Consider the following 23674-nt stretch of genomic DNA (forward strand, 5'->3'; position numbering starts at 1 on the left):
GATGGTGCACACACCATGAGGTGGTGAAGTTTAGGATCATAGGAGGAAATATGCCAAAAATAAAAGAGTATTAAGCCCTGGAATTTAGGAGAGCAGACTTTGACCTATTCAGAAACTTGCTTGGAGGTATCCCAAGCAAGAGAATCCCACGTGGACTCTCTCTTAGGAAATCAGTAGAGTTTTTAAGATTTTGTGGATTTAAATGTCTTTAGACAATCCAAAACTGTCAAAACTAAAACTCGAGATAAAGTGCGACATAGTGGACTATAGAAGTAATTTCTATGATATGGAGACACGTTCCCACAATTTTTCCTTCTAAACTGGATACAGAATAGATGTTTTTTCTTCTTGTTTCTCCCACCTTCAGTGCATTAATATTCTTCTCAGTTTACTGCAAGTTTTTTATATTTTCGACACTGCATCAATACAGATGCTGTGCATTTCCATTAGTATTCTGTGAGTAGGTTAGACCACAATATGCATGGATTCTAATCACACCTAGAATCTGCCAAAGTACAGCCAAATAAACAGTTATCGTAATTCTGGAGATTTAAAAATATATGTTTCAAGAAAAATGTGCTGTGCTATTTTCTGTGAAGAAAAGGGAAGAAAAGAGGGTTTTTTTCACCTCAGCAAAGAGAAAGAACCATATCTGCTTGTATTTCATTGCCCTGTATTCTAATGGGGTTATTTTAATTTATAACTGTCTTGTTATATAAAAGAATGAAATAGTAAATGTTCCATTTAGTATGGAACTCTGCTTCTGCTTTTAAGTTCTGCTTGATGGATTATCGTGTATTCTATAACCCAATATCTCTGATGGTTATGTAGGGCATGACTATAAATTAGATTATTTAATGTGAGACGATACAATGTTCCATTTAAAATACTTTATTGTGTTATAGAAAGAACACCTGACTAAGAAGAGCACAAAGATTATTTGTGTCAGCACAAGGAAACTGGCAATTGGGATTTAGGATTCCTCCAGGTGCACATCTGACCTTGGACAGTGAGCTGGTTGCTGCAATATTCCTCTTTAATTAGAAGCTTGGTTGTAGAAACGCTCAACACCTCTTCCAGCAGGTGAGGAGGAGAGCTAACAGAATTTTTTATGACGTTTCCTCATCTCTCTGGTAAATGGCAGCTTGTGGGCAAGGAGAGAGCAGCACCATAAGCAAGGTGGGACACCCCACGGTCCCTTGGGTGGCACTGCTCAGTCCTGCCTGTGGCATCCCAATGGCTGTTCCTTCCCCACACTCTCAGCAGTGACTGCTGCCATCTAAAGTAAAAGGTCAATATTTTCACAGCAGTTTTTAAGAACACTTTTCAGAAACACATTTTTCAAAAGACATCATCCACCAACCACTGATCTGTAAGATGCCAGGAACCCTTATACACAGACAAGAAGATGCTTTTGGCAGTTAGGTCTCTGAAATGAAAACTGCCCTTCATAAAGAAGAGTGGCTCAATATCCATAAATCTCAACTGAAATTCAAGAAATTTTTGTAAAAGGAGGGAATTACTTTCAGTGGAACTGAGAGTGTTGGAGTGTTTTCCTGCTAGGAATATTGTACAGTAGCAGCTGAGGAAATTCGGTAATATATAAAGGAAGAGAATTCAGTATTCAATTCAGTATACAATTTCCTTGCAGAGGAACAAGATTGTGAGTTACTCTAGGCTAGTAAATCCATGGATATTTGCATTTCTTGTAAGAACACACTCAGTTTCCTTAATGCAGACTGTGAATGTCAGTGACATTTAATGCATCAATTCTGTAAGTCCATTTAAAGGTAGGAATCTATTGCTGTAACTTCACCAGAAAGCAAAGTGACATATAGGAAATTACAGAGGAAGCCTGTGGCAGTGTCCCACCCCCAGGGGAAATGCTTGCGTTATCCTATGTCTCATATTTGGGTTTAAGGGCAATTGCTTTCTGATTTATTGGTGAAACTTCCATGGCAAATAATCAATTTCATTTTGTCCTCTGAAATCTTTCACACCCACAAAAATAGAAGCATCCTATTTTAAATAAAATCACCTACATCTTCCTTCAGTAACATTTATTGTAGCACTTTCAGTTATCCTAAATATCTTGGTCTTTTGCCACCTGATGAAGATGAAGTACCAAAGATGCTGGGAGAGGAAGAGATGTGACCATTTCTCAGCAATGAACATAACACTGACTATGCCAAAACCTCTCTTTTGGGAAGCAAGGACCCAACACCAAACCCAAGGGTGACAAAGGAATGACAAGGATGTGCAGAGTTAAAAATAGGACACTGCTGCCACTGTAACCAAGGAGAGAGCATCAAAGGAATAAAACCCCAACAAACAAAAAACAAAACAAAATCCTAAACACAACATTTTTCCAGTGGAATTATTTGAATAATAATTCAAATAATTGCGAGGAGAGGGGAAAGGAGCAACCTGTCCAGGTGCTGAGTGCATATGTAATATATCTTACTGAAATTTCCCTAAAAAAATCATATCCTGATACTCGAGAAGGGGATGAGGAGAGGGCACATTATTATGCTGAAATGTTTGCTTTTCCAGAATGCAGGGACCATGTTAAAATCTGTATGAATATCCCTCACTATGCTTAAATAGGGCTTACATAGACTTTGGGGATGGTGGAGAGAGGGAGACAGGGCAGAAATCTTTTTTCTTCCAACTAGCAAGATAAGCAAGCAAGATAAGCAAGCCAGAATAATTACATACAGTAGACCATAGCTAAATATTGATTCAGATGTCATTGTAAAAAGAAAAGGTGAGGGAACAACAGCTTGAAAATAATGATGCAAAAATCTATGAAAGAATGGTAGAGACAACTAGACCTACAGCAATTATACACAGAGCAGTTCAAAAGCCCTGCTGGAATAGGAACAACAGCAGATGATTCAGTGCCTCCTGTAAAAATGGTCCTTTTCCCTTGATATCTGTGCAGCCCTTCTGCCTGGAACTAAACTGGCATGACAGGCAAAAATTCAGGCAGGGAAAAAACCTCCTAGTTAGAGGAGTCACTCCAGTTTAGTTCCAGGTGCCATCACTTACCCAGCTTTTTTGCATCTAGATAGCCTAGTTGGAAAAACATTGCACTACAGGATTAAAAAAAAAAACAGTAAGGGAGATGGGTAGATTCTGGTCATGTGCAGCAGGATCTATCATTCAAATGTTTAATATATTTAAAAAATCTAATGATTCTCTTAATTGTATTGCAGTTTTTTAAACAGCAATATTTATGACAATAAGCTGCTTACCAGCATCAGCATTCCCTGTTCGAAGGCTCCTGCAAAGCCCTAGCATGGTAGAGGCTGAGAGAATCACTCCATTTTTTTTCCCTGGCATTTTCATCTCCCTGAAATAGAGATTTCTTATTGCATCTTCTGCACCTGCTGTGAAACTTAACTTCTGTTACCTCAGAACCAATTATAAACTTGATTGCAGCACAATCTACAGGAATAAGAAATAGTCCCTGCTCCAAACAGAGTTGACACTGAAAAAGGCTTACTGCCTATGAATGCAGGAAAAGCATGGTTTGACCCTTCTGTGGGGCTGCAGTAAAATGCAAGGACATACAAAACTTTCAGCAACCCCAATCTGCTTACTTAAAGAAACTGTGTAAACAGTAAAAGACTGAGTGGTCAGGAGAACCTTAAAAAAAATGTTTCTCTTTGTAGAAGAATAAATACTATGATCTATGAGAGAGTAGTTTTTAGAATTATAACTGCTGCCTCTAAAGTTGTGCAAAACTGCTTCTCCCAGCATTTGATGTGTCACCATTATCATTAATATCTGTCAGGATGGTTACAGATTCTGATTTTGAAAAAAAAAAAAAGAAAGTAGCAGCACAGCAGAAATGCTTCTGCTTTTGATATTGGAGTTTAACAGCTCCTGTGAACTGTATTCAGTGCTGTCAATGCAGACAAATATTCACTGCATTTTATTAGAGCAGGCCTCCTTCCTTTTGGCAGCAGGGCCCATGGATATTCCTAGCTTGCCCTCAACACAAATACTTTGATGCTGTTGTACACCACAGTGACACAGACTCCGACTTCAGAAGGTTGAAAAGGACTCCTTTATTTTTGGGATGTGTCTCTCTTTTATACTATTTTACACAGACCAATTTGATTGGTGAAACAAAGACAAACCTCTCCAATCACATTGGTCAGACCAGAGGGACATCAAGAAGAAGTCCTTCCTACGAAAAGGAATGTAAACAAAGTACAGTTTACAAAAACACTTCTCTTGTTTACAGAAAATTCCCTGGGAAAAGAATTTCAGAAAACCAAAACATCTCAGGCACAAAACCAGGGCTACAATACTTTGAACCTGGATGTGCTCATTTTGGGATAACTTAGATAAAAGCCTCCTGAAAGCTTTGGGTTTATTGGATTCCTTGAGCACCTCGGTTAAAGACACACACTGGACAGTCTCTCACTCCTGAAGAACTCCCTTATTTCAGCTGTGCTGCCAAGAAAAACAGCAAAGGAAACCTCTTCACATTGAACTTACTTTTCTTGATAGATAGACAGGTCTAGGCCTGTCAGCCACACAAGTTTTATGAAACAGAGTTCAGGATCTATTAACTTTTCTTAGATCCTGTTGGGGCAAATGTACCACAGGAACATTGCGTGAGCTCTCGGCATGTGGGCACAGCCTTGGAACATGAGATGGAACATGATGAAACTGGTAAAATATTCCAATAAGATCAATTAGCAGAAGGTTTTTATTTTTTTTTGGCAACATCAAAAGTGGGTAGCTGTTGAGTCATAGATGACATGATCATAAAAAGAGAAGAAATCCAAGGAGTGAAGATTCTTGTGCAGATAAGCACACCCAGAACAGGACAAAGGTACAGAATAACACTTTTTGCAGTCCTGTCACGCCACCCACGGCCTCATATTGCTGGAAAGTATCACACAAACTGAGGATAGTACAGCCTGTTCACTAAAAAAACACCAAGCACCGTGCTGAAGGCCAGTGGGCTGATGAGATGGAATACTAAGTGAAGCTCTGGGCTGTCAGGTGCACCATGGAAAGGATGGATTTTTCCCATAGGCATTTTGCATAGTCATTTACACCCACAAATAGTGAATATATCACATGGCTATTCCAAGTTAACAGTGTTTTTCACTCTACTCTGTAAAGGCACAAATGATGACTCATGCTGTAGGACAAATGTGAGGAATGAGCCCTTTATTAACAGCCAGATTTAGGGAATGTGTTCCCTCTTGCACTGAAATTAGTGGCTGTCTTTCTAATAACTCTGGAGCTCACACTGGTGAGAGCCCCATTCTTCCAACAGCTTTGTGAGACTTAATTTGTCAAGACTTTGGCTGAGATCAGAGAAAAGCTGAAGCATTTTTCTGAGATGCCAGAAGTGAGAGCTTTTTTGCATTCTGATCTTCTAACAGATTTTCTCTGATCCAATATCTGCCTTTATTTAAACAGCTCAGTTGATATATGTGGTGTTCGACAGGCTAGTAAGAAGTCAAGAACCATGCTCTGAGGACTTAATCACCCAAAAATTGGAATATAATTTAATGAGAAATGACAAAATAAAGCAAGATAAATAGAAAATTGCTCCTGGGAATATTCCACTATATTTTTAATCACAGAGAATACAGATCATTCAGACTCCTTCTATTTCAGATTTGTTTCTTTTTTGAATGATTAGACATGCAAGAGAGAAAGAGGTCAGGCACAGCAACCCAAAGTTCCCACAGGAAGGATGAAATAGAAGCTACAAAGAGAATAAAAATTTTGGAACCAAGCCCTCTTACTCTCCTGCCCTGCCTTTCCTTTATGTTTCCAAAAAAGAACAAACCAGGAGATTTCAAGGGGAAAGCTTTTTTATTTCCTGAAGACTGGGTTAACTTCAAGGTGATACAAAACTCACTTGCCTTCTGCTCCCACCTTTCCTGTGATGGAATTGGACTGAGCCCAGGGGGTGCCGCTGTGTGCACACCAGGGCTGACACACACTGGGGGTCCTCACTGCTGCCGTAGGACCCCCCTCAAACACTCTCAGGAACCTCCTGGGACCAGGCGAGCTGCCTTGGACTTCCCAGTCACTCCTTTCCCTCCCACTCAACATATTTTTCCTCCTCCTCCTGCAACACAGCTCGGTGTACATTTGGCAAACACATCCCCACTATCAAATTTTAATAGACTTTAATTTTTCTCTGTCTTTGCATCTCCACAGAAGGTGACACGAATTTTACTGGCAATTATATTCTGAGTAACCCAATTAGTCCTGAAATACAGAACAGTGAACGTGGTGTGTTTTTAGAGCTCATTTAATATTCTTGTAGGGTTTTTTTATTTTAAAAGCGCTTTTTTTTTTCCCTCTGGCAATTCTCTGCTGATTATTAGATATAAAAAGATCATATTTATGTATGTAAAAGCATGCTTATTTTATGAAATATAGCTATAATTTTATTTCAAGGTAAATGACTGGCAAAGAAAAGGGCAAAAAGGCACATATGTTAGAAGTATGAAAAAATAATGCTTCAACTGCCAGTGAGTTGCTCCTCACCTACCCTGATTCCAAATGCAAGAACAGGAAATAGACTTCAATTAAAGGCCAATAATTTTACGTTTCAAAGTAAAAAAGACAAAAAAAAAAAATTGAAAAAAAACCCATTCAGAACAAACTTGCTGTAGCAAGATTTTTCCAAGATTTGTATGGAATTCAATAAACATAACGATTTTTAAAGGTACCTAAAATATATATAGCATGTACCCCACAGAAGGAACATGCATGAAACTTGATGTCTTCAGGAATTCTTAGGGCTTTGAATTTTCACTATAAATTGCTTAAAAAAATATGGTAGAAATTTGTATCAGCATTTTCAGCATTAAATGATAAAGTTGGGAGTAAAGAAGACTTTTCTTCTCCTGGACTGTGTATGCTCTCCTGTTAGAGATATAATTTGTCTATTTTGGTATGAACATTTTTCCTTTCTGTGTGTGATTTTTTTACTTTGGTAGAGAAGGCAATGGAAGCAGTCAATTGGTCATCTTGGTTTTGATAGATATATATAAAAATAAGATCTCATTAGATCTTCTTTCCAAGGTGGGAATTAGGTGCAGCCCTTCATCTTGGTAAAATGAGCATGGATGTGAGTCAGCACTGAGCTGTGACCACAGGTGCTGAGGGCACACAAGTTCACAGCAAAACTCTATTAAAGGGAGGAAGATTCACTTGTGGGGTGGAGAATGTGACTAATGCCACTCAATATTAGCTTTCAATTAGCAAATGTAGGGTTTTTTTACACATTGTGGAATTCTGTTAGACTTAAAATAGAGCTAGTGAGCAGTGAAGGAAAAAATGTTTTTGCTTTCTTTGCTATGTCCTAAAGGTATTTCCTACACTTGGTGGGGGGATTGGAACAACAGGATGTGTGAGGTCCCTTCCAACTGTGTGCAATGAAAGCAAAGAGCTCCTCAGAAGATATTTTGCAAAGATGTAAAGGCTGATGACTCTCCTCTCTGATCAGTTTTGAGGTCAGTGACTCTCAAACACAATTTTCCTGATGGAGCAGAGGAAAGACTTTCCTGTTCCTGTATCTGTTGTGTTTTCTCCAACCTGATTTTGAGTCTTGCAAATATAATCACTGCTACTGCTGTTTTTTCAAATCACAGAATTTAAAACAATCTAGTTAAGGACAGAGACAAACAGTCCCCACGAGAGGACTGGGATCAGGAGATATATGCCAGATTTTCTCTTTCAAAGCTCATTTCTTGGTATAAAGCTTCCATATCAGAAAAGATGATGCCATTTTTCATTTCTTGTTATGCTAGAAAGAGAATATTTGGAATATGGAAAAAAACCCCTTAATATTGGATTTGCACTGGGAAATGAAGCCAGGGGATCTGGCCAGGAAATACATGCTCTGAAAAATGGGCACATCCAGGATGGCAGTGGCTGAGGGGTAAAATACCAGGGATTTTAAGATTTTTGCAGTATGAATAGCTCCATGAAATATAATGAATCCCTGACAAGTGGTGTGGTTGTTGTTTTTTGGGTTTTTTTAAGCATCTCTGAAAACTTTCCAGGATCCACTACTAATTCTGTCTATTTTGCAAACAACCACAGGGCAAATTCAGGGCAGCTCTGTTCTAGAGAGATACATTCTCCAAACGGGGCTGCTAATATTAACATATCCCCAGTGCCAAGTTTGCAAGTCTGAAGATGCCCTTGTGAAGCAATGAGATGCTAAATAAATCAAACTGTCTATTATCTCTATAATCTGTCCTGTGTCCAACATTGGGAGAAGCAGGTGCATCCTCTCAAAAAGCCTTCATAAAGTGTTCTTTCTCTGCATTTTTAGACACCATTACTTCACAGTGAATGGATATATTTGGGAATTTTATAAATAAATTACATGACAGAACAATCAGGAATAAATGCTAGAAGCTACCACACAGGTTTCAAGAAACTGTTCAAAAAAGGAATTATTATTTCTTTACTTCCAAGCAATAACAGCATGGTCTCTAAATGCATTTGCACAGTTGTTTTTTCTCTTACCAGCTGTTGCCCTTTTGGACCCCAACCAGCATACTGAAGCTTTGCATTGCTGACCTCAGGGGGATACAAATTCTGGGGATCCCTGCGAAAAGAGAAAAATAAGATTTCAACATCAGAAATGTCCTTGTTTAAGCTGTTGCACACCTGCTTCGGAAACACACCACAAACTTGTAAGATGCCTTTCAGCCAGGTTTCAGTAGAGTTTTTTTTAACAGTAAGGTAAACACTAGCAAGTGTTGGTAAGATCAAGCACTTAAGTGACAATTTCTGTTTCTTATTAATAAGAAGATAAACATATTAGTTCCACTGCTGACTTGCCTAAGCCTTAAGAATTAGTTCAGGGATGGCAAAAAACATAACTGGATTTATCAATACTGATGATGGCCACAAAGGATAAAGAATATCTTTGAATCCTACTGCCACAAGTAAAATAAAATTTTGTCTTCTGCACCCAATGGCTTTTTTGCCTCATAAATTTCCTTTGAATATGATGTCAGAAAACAGATTGGCAACTGCATGACAACCGATACGAAGACTGGCTTCAAAGGGAGAAGGTCCTATTAACACAAAATATCTATTTTTTTAGAAAATAAAATCAAAATGCTTTTCTTGTTCCTTCATCCATTGCCTTCATTTTGTAGCAGTGAACACAAGTGACACACAGCAAATGCAATATAGAAAAAGGAGGCTTTTTTGGTAAATGTCAAAGCAGCATAATGTCATTTTCTCCCAGCATAGATAGCATCGCCTTAACTGTATTTATACTCAGCACGAATAATTACATTACATATTCTGAAATCACATTGCAACAACCCTGTGTATCGTAATATCCTACAAACAAGAACTCTAATAAGGCTTGTATAAAATATTCCTCATTAGAAGATCTCAAACTGCTTGAAAGAGTAAGGGTATTATCATCACTGGTCTACAGAAAGGAGTAACAAGGCAATTTGAGGCCAACATCACTGAAAATCAGAGAAAAAAGCCAAACCCTGCCTGGCCTTTAAACAGGAGGCCTTCTTGCACAGTGTTTTCCAGACCATGTTTTCAAAACAGAACAAAACTGAATGCAATAATTAGGCACTAAGTGAATTCTCTTTGTTGCCTGTTTGGGGCAGTAGCACAGTCACGCTCCAGCTCTGCTCTATCAGTCCCTGGGCTGCACATTCCCTCTGCACTGGGGCTGTTGCAGCAAGGACAAACACAGCTGCAATAGGAATGCTCAGGACTGATTCTGTGCAACCTTTCCACTGTGAAAAAAACTCTCATTTCCTCCGAACTTGTCAAAGGCCAGCCAGAACCATGGCAGAGCCAAGACCTGATGGCCACAGGTTCCCCATTCCATCACTCCTGCAGGTGGAATCCTCACAGTACAGCTGGCAGGTTTGATGGAGACGGGATGAACTGAGATTGTGGAGGAGCAAGAGGGGGTTGTTGAGGCCCTGACACTTCAAGTCTCAGTGTATCATAAGGTGCCCAGACAGCTTTTGTTTCTACATGCAAAATGTCACCCACAGCTGTTACCTTGATTTTTTCAGCTTTCGGATGTTTGCATTTTTGTACTGGAGTTGTAACATAAACAAAATTGTAACATAAACATAAGCATTGTAACATAAACAAAAAGTGATGTTTTGAAAACTGTGCATGCCTTCCTGGGGGAAGGACAAATTGATAGACTTCTAGTTTGACCAGTGGGGTCAGAGAGGTGTCAACCTCATTGCCCAATCCCTGATCAAACTGCAAAACCTGTAAAAGTCAAAATCCCAAATCAACTTCCTTCTTTTTCGCTCTCACAACCTGACTGTGTGAGTGTGGTTCTTTTGTGTCCGTCTAGCAACACACAGCTGCTGCCTGTAGAGCAAAATTGTATCTTTTATTATGGTTTTTTTGTTTGTTTGTTGTTTTTTTTTTTTTTTTAAAAATCTAAGAAGTGTCTTTGTGAGCAGCCTAAAGTAGTTTTTGTAAGGTATGGATAAGAGAATACATAATGCTCATGCTGAGAGCAGCCACAAAAATCCCTCTCCTGTAGAAAGATGAGCCACACAACTTGTTCTGGCTTGTGTGCATTAGCTACTTAAGTTTTCAGTCAGCTGTGCCTTTTAGGAATCAATCTGGTTAGCTATCTTGATTATCTTAACAGAGAGTAACCTCTGAGGGTATAAGGAAAAGAGAAAAACAGTGAATTAAATCAAAACCCCTTGTGGGAGAAAAGAATAGCACTTCACTATTTGTCAAATGAACTATCTAGTTCTTGGGTTATTTCACCCATGGTGAGAAGAGGAGCAAGAAACTACAAATAGAGGGAGAAATACCATCCCTAAATAAACAGATTATACAAATTGTAAGAGTTGAAAGCTGTAATGTTTCAGATGACACAGGTGGAGCTAAGGGACAGACATGCCAATAACAGCAAATAATTCAGACCAGAGCACAGACAAGTCCTGCCAGTTCTGCTCACTGCATCATCTTTCAGAAATGCAGTTTAGAAAACTCTAAATGGGAAATGAGCAATGAGAAATGCTGTATAAAACAGCTTTGGTAGCTGATAAGGCAGAAGGAAAAGCAAAGAGCTGTGCTGCAGACAAAAAAAAAGCAAAGTCATCTTCTCATTCCTGGGTATAGCCAAGGAAAAACAGAATTGCATCTCCCAAGTTCTTTCTTAAGTTGTTTCATATGGTTAGGAAAGTTCTTTTGTAGCAAAATCTTGTGTAGATCCATCCACATGCTGTGAGCTATTCCCTTCTACCACAGGCTGTGAAAACAGACTAAGATCCTAGTCTTAGTCCACAAATTCTCCTGAATTGAGAGATATGGAGATATATCATCAAAATGCTTCCCCCACAAATGCTCCTGAGAGATGGGCATATTCTTCTTGGTGTATTTTGGCTCATTTCTCATCTTTTGAGGACAATCTTCTTCCTTGAAGTAGCCACACTCACTCTCCCACCTGCAGCAAACTTCAGTACCATGTGCAGGGGGGTTGAGAAGACTTTTCCTTGCCAAACCTGATCTCTCAGGCTTCAGAGAAACTTCAGGAGTTACCTGGAGCTGGGCTGCACCAGCAGTGCCAGGGGAACCTGAGCTGTCAGGAAGCCCAAAGGAGGCCTGAAAATGGAGTTCACCCACTTGTGAACCTTGCTGTGAAAGATCAAATTCTTACATGTATTTGGGCATGGTCCAGGGTGGAATATGCATGGACTCCTGCTCTGGAAGCCCCAGGCAATCCATTTACAAACTCATTATCAAAGACTGATAGCTTTGGGTTGGAGAGGACCTTAAAGATCATCTGATTCCAGACCCCTGCCATGGGCAGGGATGCTTCCCACAGTCCTAGGTTTCTTCAAGCCCCATCCAGCCTGGCCTTGAACACTTCCAGGGATAGGGTATTCTCTGGGCAAACTGTGTCCTAGCTAACTACGAGTTAACTTCTCTGGGCTATCACATCAGCTAGAGAGAGAAGGAGAAGGGAGAGCTGTCTACACAGCTGCTCTGGGCAGGATGGCCACGACTCTGTGATGCTCTCTTTGAGAAAGCTCTTAGTGATCCTAAAGCTGAAAAACCCTTTTGGAGAGCATTCATCAAACACATTTCCAATTACCTCATGCTATCCTGGGCATTTAACCCTCCTTTGTTAAATTCCTGTAGGGTAGTCAGGCCAAATGCACACCTGTGTCCCAGGACCACTCTTCCATTTTACAGTTGCATAAATGGGATCTCATGCCAGTCAAATTCTTCTGGGAAGTATGCTATTCCTATTAAGCTATAGTCCTCCATTGCTACACCCTTCCTTCTTCTCCGAAACAGCCTGCTTAAAATTCCTCTGTAGTTTTTTTCCCCAAATCAATCAATATTATGGGTCATCTCAGCCTCTCCAAAGAGCCAGTGCTCCTCACAGACCCTCATAATTAGGGCTTGTTTGGATTTGAGCCTGTCCCTTGTGAGCTCATTTGTGCAGGATGCTGGCTTGGAAATGGGCAGTTCTGAAGGCAGTCTGTACATCTCTGGCTCCGGGTTTGGATGAAGAAACAGGTCCACTGCATCCTCACAATATTATCACTATTTCCTCACAAAAAAAAGAACCTTAATCTTAATTTCCAGCCAAAGAAATGGCAAGACTTTATTAAACTGTTGTCATTATTCCTTCCATCTTTTAAAATGATTGATCTTATAGCCGAGAAAAAAGGGAATAATACATTTCAGACCAGACAGAAGATGGAGCAGGTGCTACATAAACTCCTCCACATTAAAATTACATTGTCTGGACCAGAGGCTGTTAAATTGCTCCAGACACAAGTGTGACTTCAGCACCATGTTCAAAAAACATTACTAAAGTAATAAATTGAGAAATTTGCTCATTTAAGTGAAGTTATTTTTTGCCAAAAAGTGTCCCCTCAAATTTCCAAACAAGGAAAGTTCCTGAGTGCAAGCAGAGTGCTGGCTGCTGAGTAATCTTTGCTTGCAATTGAGCTCAGAACAAGATGTAGAATAAAACAAACGAATCAATCATGTCTTACCTGCATTTGACTTTACAATTTACTATTATTAATGAGGAACTTGTTTGAAAGAGTTTGTCCTGGTTTCTGCGGAAATTTTTGTATCTGTGTATTCCTTCTTCTGACATTTTCTCCTAAAGAAGGCAAATTTCCCTCAGAGACTTCATGGCACTGGTTCTCCTCCTGAGCATAAACATGATTAACTCTTCTATATAAAGTTCTTCAAAAGCAACATAAAAATACCCATAAATTTTCCACAGTAACTGAGGGAGTGGCTCCCTTTACTTCAAGAAGAATATTTTACAATGCCAGACTGAAAATGTCTGAATCTGATAAAAGCATGTCAAATTCTGAATTATGGTATAAGATGTTGTTCTAAGCTCTATTTTCATAATTAAATTTTAATTACAAATACAGAACAACAGGACTGGTATGGAAATTCTTCGAGTATGATGTCACTGTGAACAAAAATGCAACAATTTTCACCACAGGCTGCTCTGATCTGTCCATCCTCTAAAGAAATAATATAAACTATGTACATACGCTTTACTGGGGAAAAATTTGAACCTCCTTACTTTACTATGTCATAATTTTGGAAAACATTTACTGTGTAATTAGTATGCTAAATGTCAGTAGTTTATAGAAGTTGGAGAAATGAAAATAGCTACAAAAACATGTGGGGAAGGCAGAAATATCTCCTCTTGTTATCTGCATCGAATATTTTAATAAGTCAGCACCGAATATTTTGAAAGACAACAGTCCTAAGGACATCAGCTTACAGTACTTTAGGCATTTTTTATGGTTAAGTATAAAAACTATCCATCCATCTAAACTATCTGTCTCAGCACCAGAACTCAATGTCTTCACATCTACCTCTAATAACATAAAACCGGACAGCAGCTAAGACAGATTTCTTCTTCCTTAGACAGAGAGAAAGAAGATAGAGAAAAAAAGAATAAATTCAGAAGGGCAATATAGAACTGGAAACTTCTTAATATTTAAGAGGTTTTGATGCATGATGAGGAAAAAAAAAGGAAAACTGAAGAAAATTTTTAAAATCAAATAAAAGCATGTAAAACATGTTTTTTTACAGGTTAATTAAAAAACGTACAAAGAACCATAGATAAGGACCTGGAGGAAGAAAGATTTCTAAGAGGCAGGAATGCAATTCCTTGAGTAGCAAACACACAATTTTAATGAGTTGTTTTTAATGACTTGACACAATTAAATGACTTGTTTACTTCAAAATTCACCAAGGAGAAGAGACGACAGGTGCCATTAAGAAAATTTCTCCCCAGGAGATACAGAGCCCTACTGAGACTCACAGTGAGATGAAATAAAATATCATACAAATGGAAATAAAGACTTGCCAGAACAGATAATCAAGAAATCAAACTGTTAGAAGATGCAACTAGAAGAACCCTCCTGGAATTCTAATAAAAGTGTTTAATTAGATGGGAAAGGCTCTTCCATTCATCCAGGCTCATCCACTATTAAATATTTAATTCTCACTCACACACACATGTTTTCCTTACAGCGCTTTTCAATGCACAAAAGTAGAAGGAGGTGATGAAAGCAATTTGAACTTATTAATTTCAACTGCAGATGCACATCAATTCATTCAGCTGCTCTTAAAAACATCAGCACTCACCAACCATTTCTTCCAAGATGAATGAATTACATGGATTTAGCATATAAAAGATAAAAAAAGCAAGGAATCTAAAACATTTGCCTCTAATTTGGCAATTCTTTCTGATTCAGGTCAACAATATGAGCTCAGAAGTCTTTTTTTTATTATAGTCTGCCTGTGTCTGTAACCCCCCATCAATGTAATATTTGGTACTGAGCCTGCAAAACCTTGCACTTTACTAACACCACCTTAAAATCATGGAATGGTTTGGGTTGGAGGGGATTTTAAAAACCATTTAGTTCCAGCCCCCCGCCATGGACAACGACACAAAAATCAATCACTTGTCAGAAAAGCAGCCACCGAATTCCATTGGTAATGGTATAAAATGATGGTACAGACCTGCCTTTCTAGTCTAAAAAAAAAAAAAAAGATTTAAAAGTGCCTCAGAGACTGGTAGACAGCCGTGGGTTGCAGTGACTCAGGCTGGAGGACTCCAAAGCATTGATCAAAACCTCTGCATTTCCCCGAGCAAGCAAACAGTGGAAATGGACCTTGGGTGCTGGTAACATTGAAAATGATGAGATTATCATGTTCCTCATGTGACCCCTCTAAATCACAGAAGACAGAGTGAATTTTTACTGTATTTTTAAATGGAACTTTTGTTTCTGGAGTCATATTTTGTCTCCTAAAGAGACAATGAGAGGCGATAGCACTCAGGTGATAAACGCAACCACTTAAAAGCAATTTTCTCTTACTCATGTAATTTTCTTTTACTCTGTAGATCCTTCTCAGCCAGCTCTGACCTCAGTGCTATGTAAGGCATGAGGTAAGGCACTGGATTTACCAGGGTTTCATCAGTATTTATCTACTGTAGAGACATGAAAAAATGAAAATCTAAATATTTGAATGCTGTAAAGAAGGCTAGTCAGAATTGCAGCTAGCCAAAGATCAGCTATTCAAAATAGGGGAAAAAAAAAAAAATTTGGTCAGCACTGAGAAATTTCAGAATGAACCAGGAAGATCTTCTGGATGAGCCTGGGTTGAGTGTGCTTCTTCTGAGCAACTCTGCCAATCTGCAGGAAAGGATGTTTGTGATGAAACCTGAGCATTTTCCACCCAGCTGACCTTGTCTGACTTTCAAGCGCTAATAAAAATATGGCACCGTGATGTGATGCCTGCAGAGAGCAATTTGGGATTATTAGTACATAAAATGAGATACAGAAATGATCTCCTACCACCAGAGACAGCAGAAGGGCCTCGTTACAATGAGACTTCACTGGCCATTAGGTCACCCTTCTAATTGGGAGAGAGATTGATTCTCGGGCTTGGGCTCTAAAATAATTTAACAGCCTGTGTTACTTGGTTTCAAACCAAACCAGAATGACTCAGTATTCTCCGGGGGTTTTTTTTGAAAACGAAATCTTTCAGCAAATCTTATTTCTTCTCATATCAGAAGGATAAGGAGATCCTGGAGGTTTGTGTGTAGGTTCTCAGGAGTATTGAAACACCTTTCTGAGCAGCCTCTCCCCGCACAGACTGTGCCATCATCAGTTAAAATTAACAAGGCATACATTTATTTGTGCCATTATTTCCATTTTCTATCAACAGTGATGTGATCACTTTTAAACACCACCACAATTGGCCTGGTTTCAGGTATGGTTTGAAAGTGGGTGGCAAAATAATCTCCTTTTTCAAAGGACAAATCCACCACTCTAGCTCTGCTCTTCTGCCCCATAACAGAGACGTATAAACCTGAAACACCCTGAAACACAGAAGAGGGAATGCTTGCATTTGAGAGGGAGTATAACATCTGCCCTCAGGGCTCTGCATATGGAAGGTCCTTTCATTCCTCTTATCTCTTTCTCATGTGCAACATGGGAAAACAACCTTTTCTATTCGAGTCCTATCTCCTCAAATTTCTAGTGGAGCATTCAGGAAATGTTAGGGTAAGGGCTGAAGAGGCTGGAGTGACACAGTCTGGGCTATCAGCCAGGTATTTTATCACCTTTGCCATAGGGACACTCTCCCAGTGGTCACTGTGCCAAGGAAAATTCTGGCTGTAGCATCCATTTTCCACCCAGAGGTCCTCTCTTGCTTTCCAAGATACCCCCATACCCTTCCTCTCCATATGCTTTGAGCTCCATAGGGGTTCAGGATGGCCATTTTGGGATAACAAGGCATTTTTAGCCTCCTACATTTGGTTAGTGATTACCTGTGGAGGGGTCACAGCACCAAGTAGCAAGGGTAACAGGGAGCCCCAGGACATGGCTGGGGTGCACAAGAGCTGTGCCAAGGATTGCTACAAATTTCTCAGAGGTGGGGCATTGTACAGCCCTCAGTGGCTGGCACAGGTCCGTATATAGACCTCAGTATGTGACCTGAGCCCAGGGTCCATTAAACCCCACAACAGTGAGGAAATGCCCATAATCTTGCAGGTTTGGGTCCTCAAAACTGACTTTTGTTTTTTTCACACGTCCCCAAACAAAAAAAGTGTGCTTTTTGTAGGATGCACATCCTTTGTGCAGCGTAATCAAACAGCAGTGCACTGGGAGTTTAATGGGCTGAAAGTTTATCGCTCAATCACAGCAAGGAATAATCAAGGCTCACCCTGCAGGGTCTCTCCACCGTCCCACAGCAGTGGAGCCAAAACAGCTCCCCGGGGAAACCTGTGTTTCTTGTTCATATCCTAGTGGAAACTCCATCCAGGACCTTGAACATTAGGACAAAATGCAAACAAAAATTCCTGATTTCCACTATGAAAATCCACCTACAGATTTATTCCTGGGAAGGTGATGCATGGAAGCAGCAATTGCACAGGCTGTGGTTAGTCAGTGCTATGCACTGTCATTTTATATATTCTCTTTCATCCACCTTTATTTCCCTGTTCTGTCAAAACTCTGTACTAACTCAACCATACTGAGTATGAAGAAGGAGAAATAACCCATGCCAAGGAGCTGCTTTTTGGTGGTGGCAGTCAGGAAGTGCATGAGCAGTGACTGTGATTTGGAGGCTGACCACAACCTGGGGTCCAGAGGGAGTTCATTCATCCTGAGGCACGAAAACACTTCCAAGATCAGACATGTTTCTCACCAGTGAAGCACATTTTATCCAGGATTTAGACTCTAACAGGAACCCTGCCTCCATTTCAGGGAGTGCTGTGTCAGAAAAATACAATGGGAGAGTTTGCTTCAAACCTTTCTTCTTTTTTTTTTTTTTCTTTTTGATGAGCCATAAGCTACTGACCTTTTCTGTAACATAAGGAGGTTGGTTGCTGGGCTTTTCTCTGCTAAAATGCTAACATTTGTGTCTAACTATTAATTACCCAAGTGCTTTTTTCTTTTCTTTTTTTTTTTTTTTTGCATTACTCTAACTCTTAATATCAAATCCTCCCCTCAGGGGACCATTCCTTATTATTATCACTATACATGGTTTCTAAGGTGTCCACCCACATCACAACTGACTCTGGAAGAAAGAAGCATGTGGTAGGAATTGCTTTGCCTACACAAGAAAGGAACATTTCACATTAATTAAAAAAAATGCTGTGCAATGACCAACATGGGTGAGTGAGTGGTAAATCCCCTGGGGAAATGATTTGGTGGTGAGCTGCTGAAGTGGATTTCCTCCCACCAGCACAGCCAAGAGTCCTCCCTGAACTGCCTTCCAGGCTGAGCTGCTTTCAACCTGCCACAGCTTGGAAGTGGGTGATGCTCAAATAGTGGCTTTGCTTAATGAAATGCTGGTTCTTTCTTTTCAAAGGGGCCCAAAATGTATTCACAAGCAATAAGCTGGTATGTGATTTAACCACTGTTCCAGTGATTTACAGAGTGTTTAATTCAGAAGATTGTGAAAAGCAGGAAGCCAAACAGCTCCATCAGGGCTTGAGCCAAATGCCAGCAAACTCAGATGAAAAATTCCTATCCACATCAGAGGATGTAAGGTCAAGCTCCATGATCAAGCTACCAAATGTAACCATTCCAAAGGCCAGTCTTCTGTTGTCAAAATGCAACTGAAAAAACATCAGACACCACGAGGATGCTCTTATTTATAGTCTCGCATAAAAGCCACCACACTGTGCAGAAGTGCCTTAATTAACTATATAAGCTATTTCAAAATGTGATAAAATCAATAGAATGATAATTGTTAGAGAAGGATGAGCGAGAGGGAGTAGAAATAGGAGGTTCTTCATGAACGGCAGAACACTTTTTTAAACTTATTTAACAAATTTCACATTTTCATTTGGTTTTACATACCCTCTCATAAAGATTTTATTTCAACCTCTACAGATCATTCTTGGGGGAAAATATTCATCTGCTCTAAGTAAAATTTAATTAGCTGAAAACAGGTTTTATTAAATACTGTATCTTTTCCTCTTAAAATAAAATGTGGGCACGAGTACAAGTTTAGAAATGTCAGAGTGAAATTGTGCAGCAGTCTGTACAACAATTATCACATATTGCCTCCATTGGGTGAGTACAATTTCTCTTCTTGCTTTGCAGATGGGGACACTGAGGCACAGGATTTTTTAATGCTACAGAGATGATGCCTAACAGGACAGATCAAAATAAAATGGAGCAGGCTTGATTGAATGGGCAGGTTCCTGAAGTAGATTCAGTTTCCTGAAGTTCTTTTATCTATGATTTTAAATAATGAATCACAATTTCCTTTTACTGCAAACATGGAAATGGGAACAGGTGCAAGGGTAAACCTCTTGTCTATCGAAATGTACAATAGGAAACATACAAAACTGATTATGTTTTCTCTAATTAACTTTAAAGTCCATTTCTTTCCTGCCAGTGGCTTGTGAAAAAATAAAAGGAAGTAGGAAGAATAGTGAGAGCTCTGCAGAGAGGTCTGTAGACAGCACTTTGAAAATTTACTCACAGAGAAGCACCAGCTCAGTTCCTCTCCCTGTTATCACTTCTGTGGATCTCCAGCACGTTTTGTGCACTCACTCCACTCCTGGGACTTCTCTTGAAGTTACTGGGGCTCAGCGTGGGGCACTTGTGCAGGATTTTACAGACCTGTAAAATCCCTGGCAGTGCAGAAAGGAAGAGCTGAACTCAGCTCCAAGAGCACTCCTGTTACGTGCTTACCAAGTTCCTCTCAGTACAACACATAAATCCAGTAAGAAATGCAGATTCTGCTTAGGAGCAACTGTGCACAATTCCCTCCTTCTCAAATGCAAAATCAGTGAGAAGTGGGAATAATTGCTGATTTTCTCCCTGATCCTGGTAAGAACATTTGGAAGCTCCCACTGACGTGTCCCAGCTGGATGTGCTAAGAGCTGCTACAAGGGGGTCAGGACTAATCCCTGACCCTGGCCGTGTCCAGAGGGAAATGGTCCATGCAGAACTGGGTGGGCACTGGGAGGTCTGAAAGAACATGTTTTATGCTGGGTTTTATTTGGTGGAATGCAACCACAACTGTAAAAAAGTGTAACATTTCTGCTGGCCACAGCAAAAGATTAAATACAGAAGTACCCCCTTGGATATCCTATCCAAAACTAGCTCTCACTAAAGACCTGCAGTGGCAGATCACACCAGTGGTCCAGCAGCATGCACTGCTGTGAAAACACCTTAACACTGGTGAGGGAAATCCTGCAACTGGGTTAGGGAAATGCTCTGCTCAGTCCAAGCCTGTCCATAAAAACTCTGAAAAAAACTAAGTTATTTTCTTCCCTTATTTCAGTAAAGGACATGAAAGACTAATTCATATTTGACCCACAAATGAATAAAATGATTTTCACTGCCTAATTTTCACAAGTAGGTTGTTGCCCACAAAGCTATCGGTGGGCAACAAATATTTGCGGGCAAAAATTTTTTTATTTCCCAAAATTAGGAGAAATAATATTAGGAAATAACTGTACATGGTTCTGGAGTTCCACATTTCCCCAGCACCTTGCAGGAGAGCTCCCTGTTCCACATCTGGACCTGCAGATGCTATCTCGGTACCTATAAATTAACAAGTAGTTGGCAACTGCAATGCTGCAAGCGCGACTGCGGGGTTGTGAGAAGAGCCTTGCAAAAATATTTATAAAGGAGCCAGCTGGGAGCAGCTACCAGCAGACAGATCTGAAAAGCGGCAGCGCTCAGAGGGGAGCAGATGGGACAGGAGAGGCTCATCCCGGGAACACGGGGCTGGCTCCACTAGATGGCACCCGGCGCCAGCGCCGCGTTTTTGGGCGAGCAGCGGCAGCAGAGCCGGTGACACGAAGGAAAGAGGAGCGGAACAGATCCCCCTACACACCTCCAGGAAAGCTGCGGATCTCAGCCGGCTCCCCCTGTGCGAACCATAAACCACGGGCCACTGAAAGCAGAATGAGTCAAAGCAGTGGGGGTTCTGACCCCGAATTTACCAAGAGGCTGTGAGAAAGCTGAAATGACAGAAGGGAGGTACTAAATCCGTGTGATCTCCTTCTTCTTCCTCGGGCTTATTTTAATTTTTAAATCAGATCCTCTGAGTCTATGTCAGTATCTATTAGTTGTCCTATACAGACCCAGTGTGAGGAGTTTAACAGCTCTTGTGGAAAAATGTTGCAGTCCTGGACAAAATACCATTTGGGAACATACGTACTGAGGACATTCCCAAATTGGTTTGTCAGACTTATTGAGAGCTCAAAATGAAATCTGGAAAACATTGCTGTGATCTCCTTTTGACTTCAGGCGCAGCCTGAATCTGGAGAGTCTGCAGAACGTGGCAAAAATAATTATAAAATTCCCTTTAAAAAAACAATTTATGCTGGCAGATTAATGACATGTTATTTAAAAAGTGATGCCAGAGATTAGGTTAATTGCCTTCCTTATTAGTTAGCCTCGGCAGGGGAGTAGCAAGGGCATGAGTGGGTGCAAATCCTAAATTGCCTGGCCTTCCCAATGAAGCAGATAATAGCTGAGGATGGGGAACAGGACAGAGAGAGGGAGCACAGGGAAAGTGACACAGTCACAGCCTGTTTCCAGGAGTGAGTGTCTGCTGAGCAGGAGGGACACTGTGGAGGGGAGTGAGTTTGTTCCCCAGCAGTCACTGCCTGGGCCACTGAGCTGGAGAGGTGCCGAGGGCCACGGGGACGCACCAACTGGGTGTAAAGCTGTGCCTGCGTGCAGGAGAGGGAGAACTGAAAACTGTTTGTAAAAATGGCAAAGGGCTCGTTGCTCAGTACAGAATTTTATCAGTCCTGTTATTGGCAGGTGGAGGACAAGGATGGCTGCTTGTGGATGGCAAATTCAACGATCACCAAAGAACCTGGAATGTCAAACTGAAGTGAACCTTGTGCCGTGTCAGTGTGCTGTGTCCTGCCCTTAAACGATGTCCCTTCATCCACAGATATCCATCAGAGCAATATTCCTGTGTTAAATAGGTGATGAAGAGGGTTTTATCATCATACAACAGAACCTCTACTTTCAGCAGATATATTTCACCACCTGTTACATCACGTTCACTGTTAACCTCCTAGACCTGTCCTCTCTGTTCATGCAGCACCCTGAAATAGACACAGAGCTCCAGAGGAAGGATAAATGCCCATGTTCCCTGGAAATGGCAGTGTGCTGCCCATTCCACCACTCATATGCACCATGATCACCTGGAAGGTCAATGAAATTGTCACTGCACAGTATAGTTTACACTTCACAGTACAGTTTAATAGCCTAAACTCTGCAAACCACACCTTTACCAACACGAGATGCAGTGATCCTTCCAGCCCTTCTTCAGCTCACAGTCTCCTGATCCACCAGCACACCATGATGTGGGGACACCAATGCCTGACACATCTGTGTGCCTTCTGGTGTGCTCTCACTATCCAGATTTTCCCTTTACGCTGGAAACTTCTCCTCTGGCACATACAACCCTTCAGTTTCCTGCACCACTGCCCAACCAAACACAGAGAGCAAGGGGAGCCACAGCTGGGTGCCCAATGGACTTGAAGCTGGGGGAACAAGGAGCTGGTTGTCAGGGACAAAGAAAGGTCACGCAGTACTAGAGAACTGCTTGGATCACTGTATTGGTTTTTTTTAGCATTTCTAATACATGTTACATATGATACTTCTATTTTTTCCACCTTTGTTTTGTCTGGAATAGAACTGTGCTGTCAGTCAAGCCTTTTTTGCTCTTAGCCAGGCTCGCTGCAGACACAAAGCTTATTGTGCTCATGCTGTGTCTTCATCCTGTTGCTGAACACTTTCAGCCCACAAGCTACTGCTCAGATACATTGCCAGAAAGATGGAGTTTTCAAAAACTAAGCATATTGGGTAAATTCCCAGAAAAAACCCAGCCCAACCAACCTACCAACCAACCAACATAAAACAAAACATAACCAAACAAAACAAACGGAAAAAACCAAAACCAAAACAAAAAAAATCACACACACACAAACCTCAAAGAAAAAAAAAATGGAAAGCAAAAAACAAAGAGCAGATTGCGGCAGGGAAGGGAAGAGACTGAAGAAGTCTGGAGTGTGTCACATGGACACTACAGCTTTAACAGGGTTGATGGTGAGAAATCTCCTTATTTCCATGTTCTAACCATACATGGGAACAATTTAACATCAAGCTCATGATTTTTTTGTGGTGAGTGGATCACAAGACGCAAGCTGGAGGGAAGCAGACTGCACAAGCTCCAGGGCTCAAAGATTTTAAATCATGTATGTCTCTAGTACCCACTTTTTTGTACAAAGGATTGTTTTTCTCTCACTAAGTAGAAGACAAGGAAGTTATTTTAGCTTTGTTGTTGTTGTTGTTTGAGGGTTTTGTTGGGTTGCAGGTTTTTTGTGGGTTGGTTTGCTTGTTTTCTCCTGTTAACTTTTTGGTTTGTGTGTGGATGCGTGTGGATTAGTATGCTGAGACAAAGCCTTGAGGAGCACCTGAATGTAGCTAGGATTTTTATCCAGAAGAAGTGCTGAGAGACGTCTTAATATCAGTACTTCTCCATTGTTAAACCCACTGGTTACCGCACCAAAAAAACTGGATTGAAAAGAGGGCGGGGGACTAAAAAATGTAGGTGTTGCAATGTCTGATTTCTAGGCCTTTTG

At 40.5% G+C, this 23674-nt stretch overlaps 1 protein-coding gene across 3 annotated transcripts in view; it reads right to left on the reverse strand.

Annotated features, from left to right (window-relative positions):
• DPP6 (dipeptidyl peptidase like 6) overlaps positions 1–23674 on the reverse strand; it is a 485832-nt gene that overhangs the window by 89187 nt on the left and 372971 nt on the right. For all 3 annotated transcript variants that reach the window (XM_066200952.1, XM_066200932.1, XM_066200942.1), the window contains exon 7: positions 8533–8614. In XM_066200952.1, coding sequence (XP_066057049.1) covers positions 8533–8614 — 82 coding nt within the window. The remainder of the gene's footprint in view (positions 1–8532; positions 8615–23674) is intronic.

This window comes from Chamaea fasciata, unplaced genomic scaffold, assembly GCF_029207755.1.
Source record: "Chamaea fasciata isolate MVZ Bird 193981 ecotype frontalis unplaced genomic scaffold, bChaFas1.0.hap1 SCAF_1, whole genome shotgun sequence".
Classification (NCBI taxonomy): Eukaryota; Metazoa; Chordata; class Aves; order Passeriformes; family Sylviidae; genus Chamaea; species Chamaea fasciata.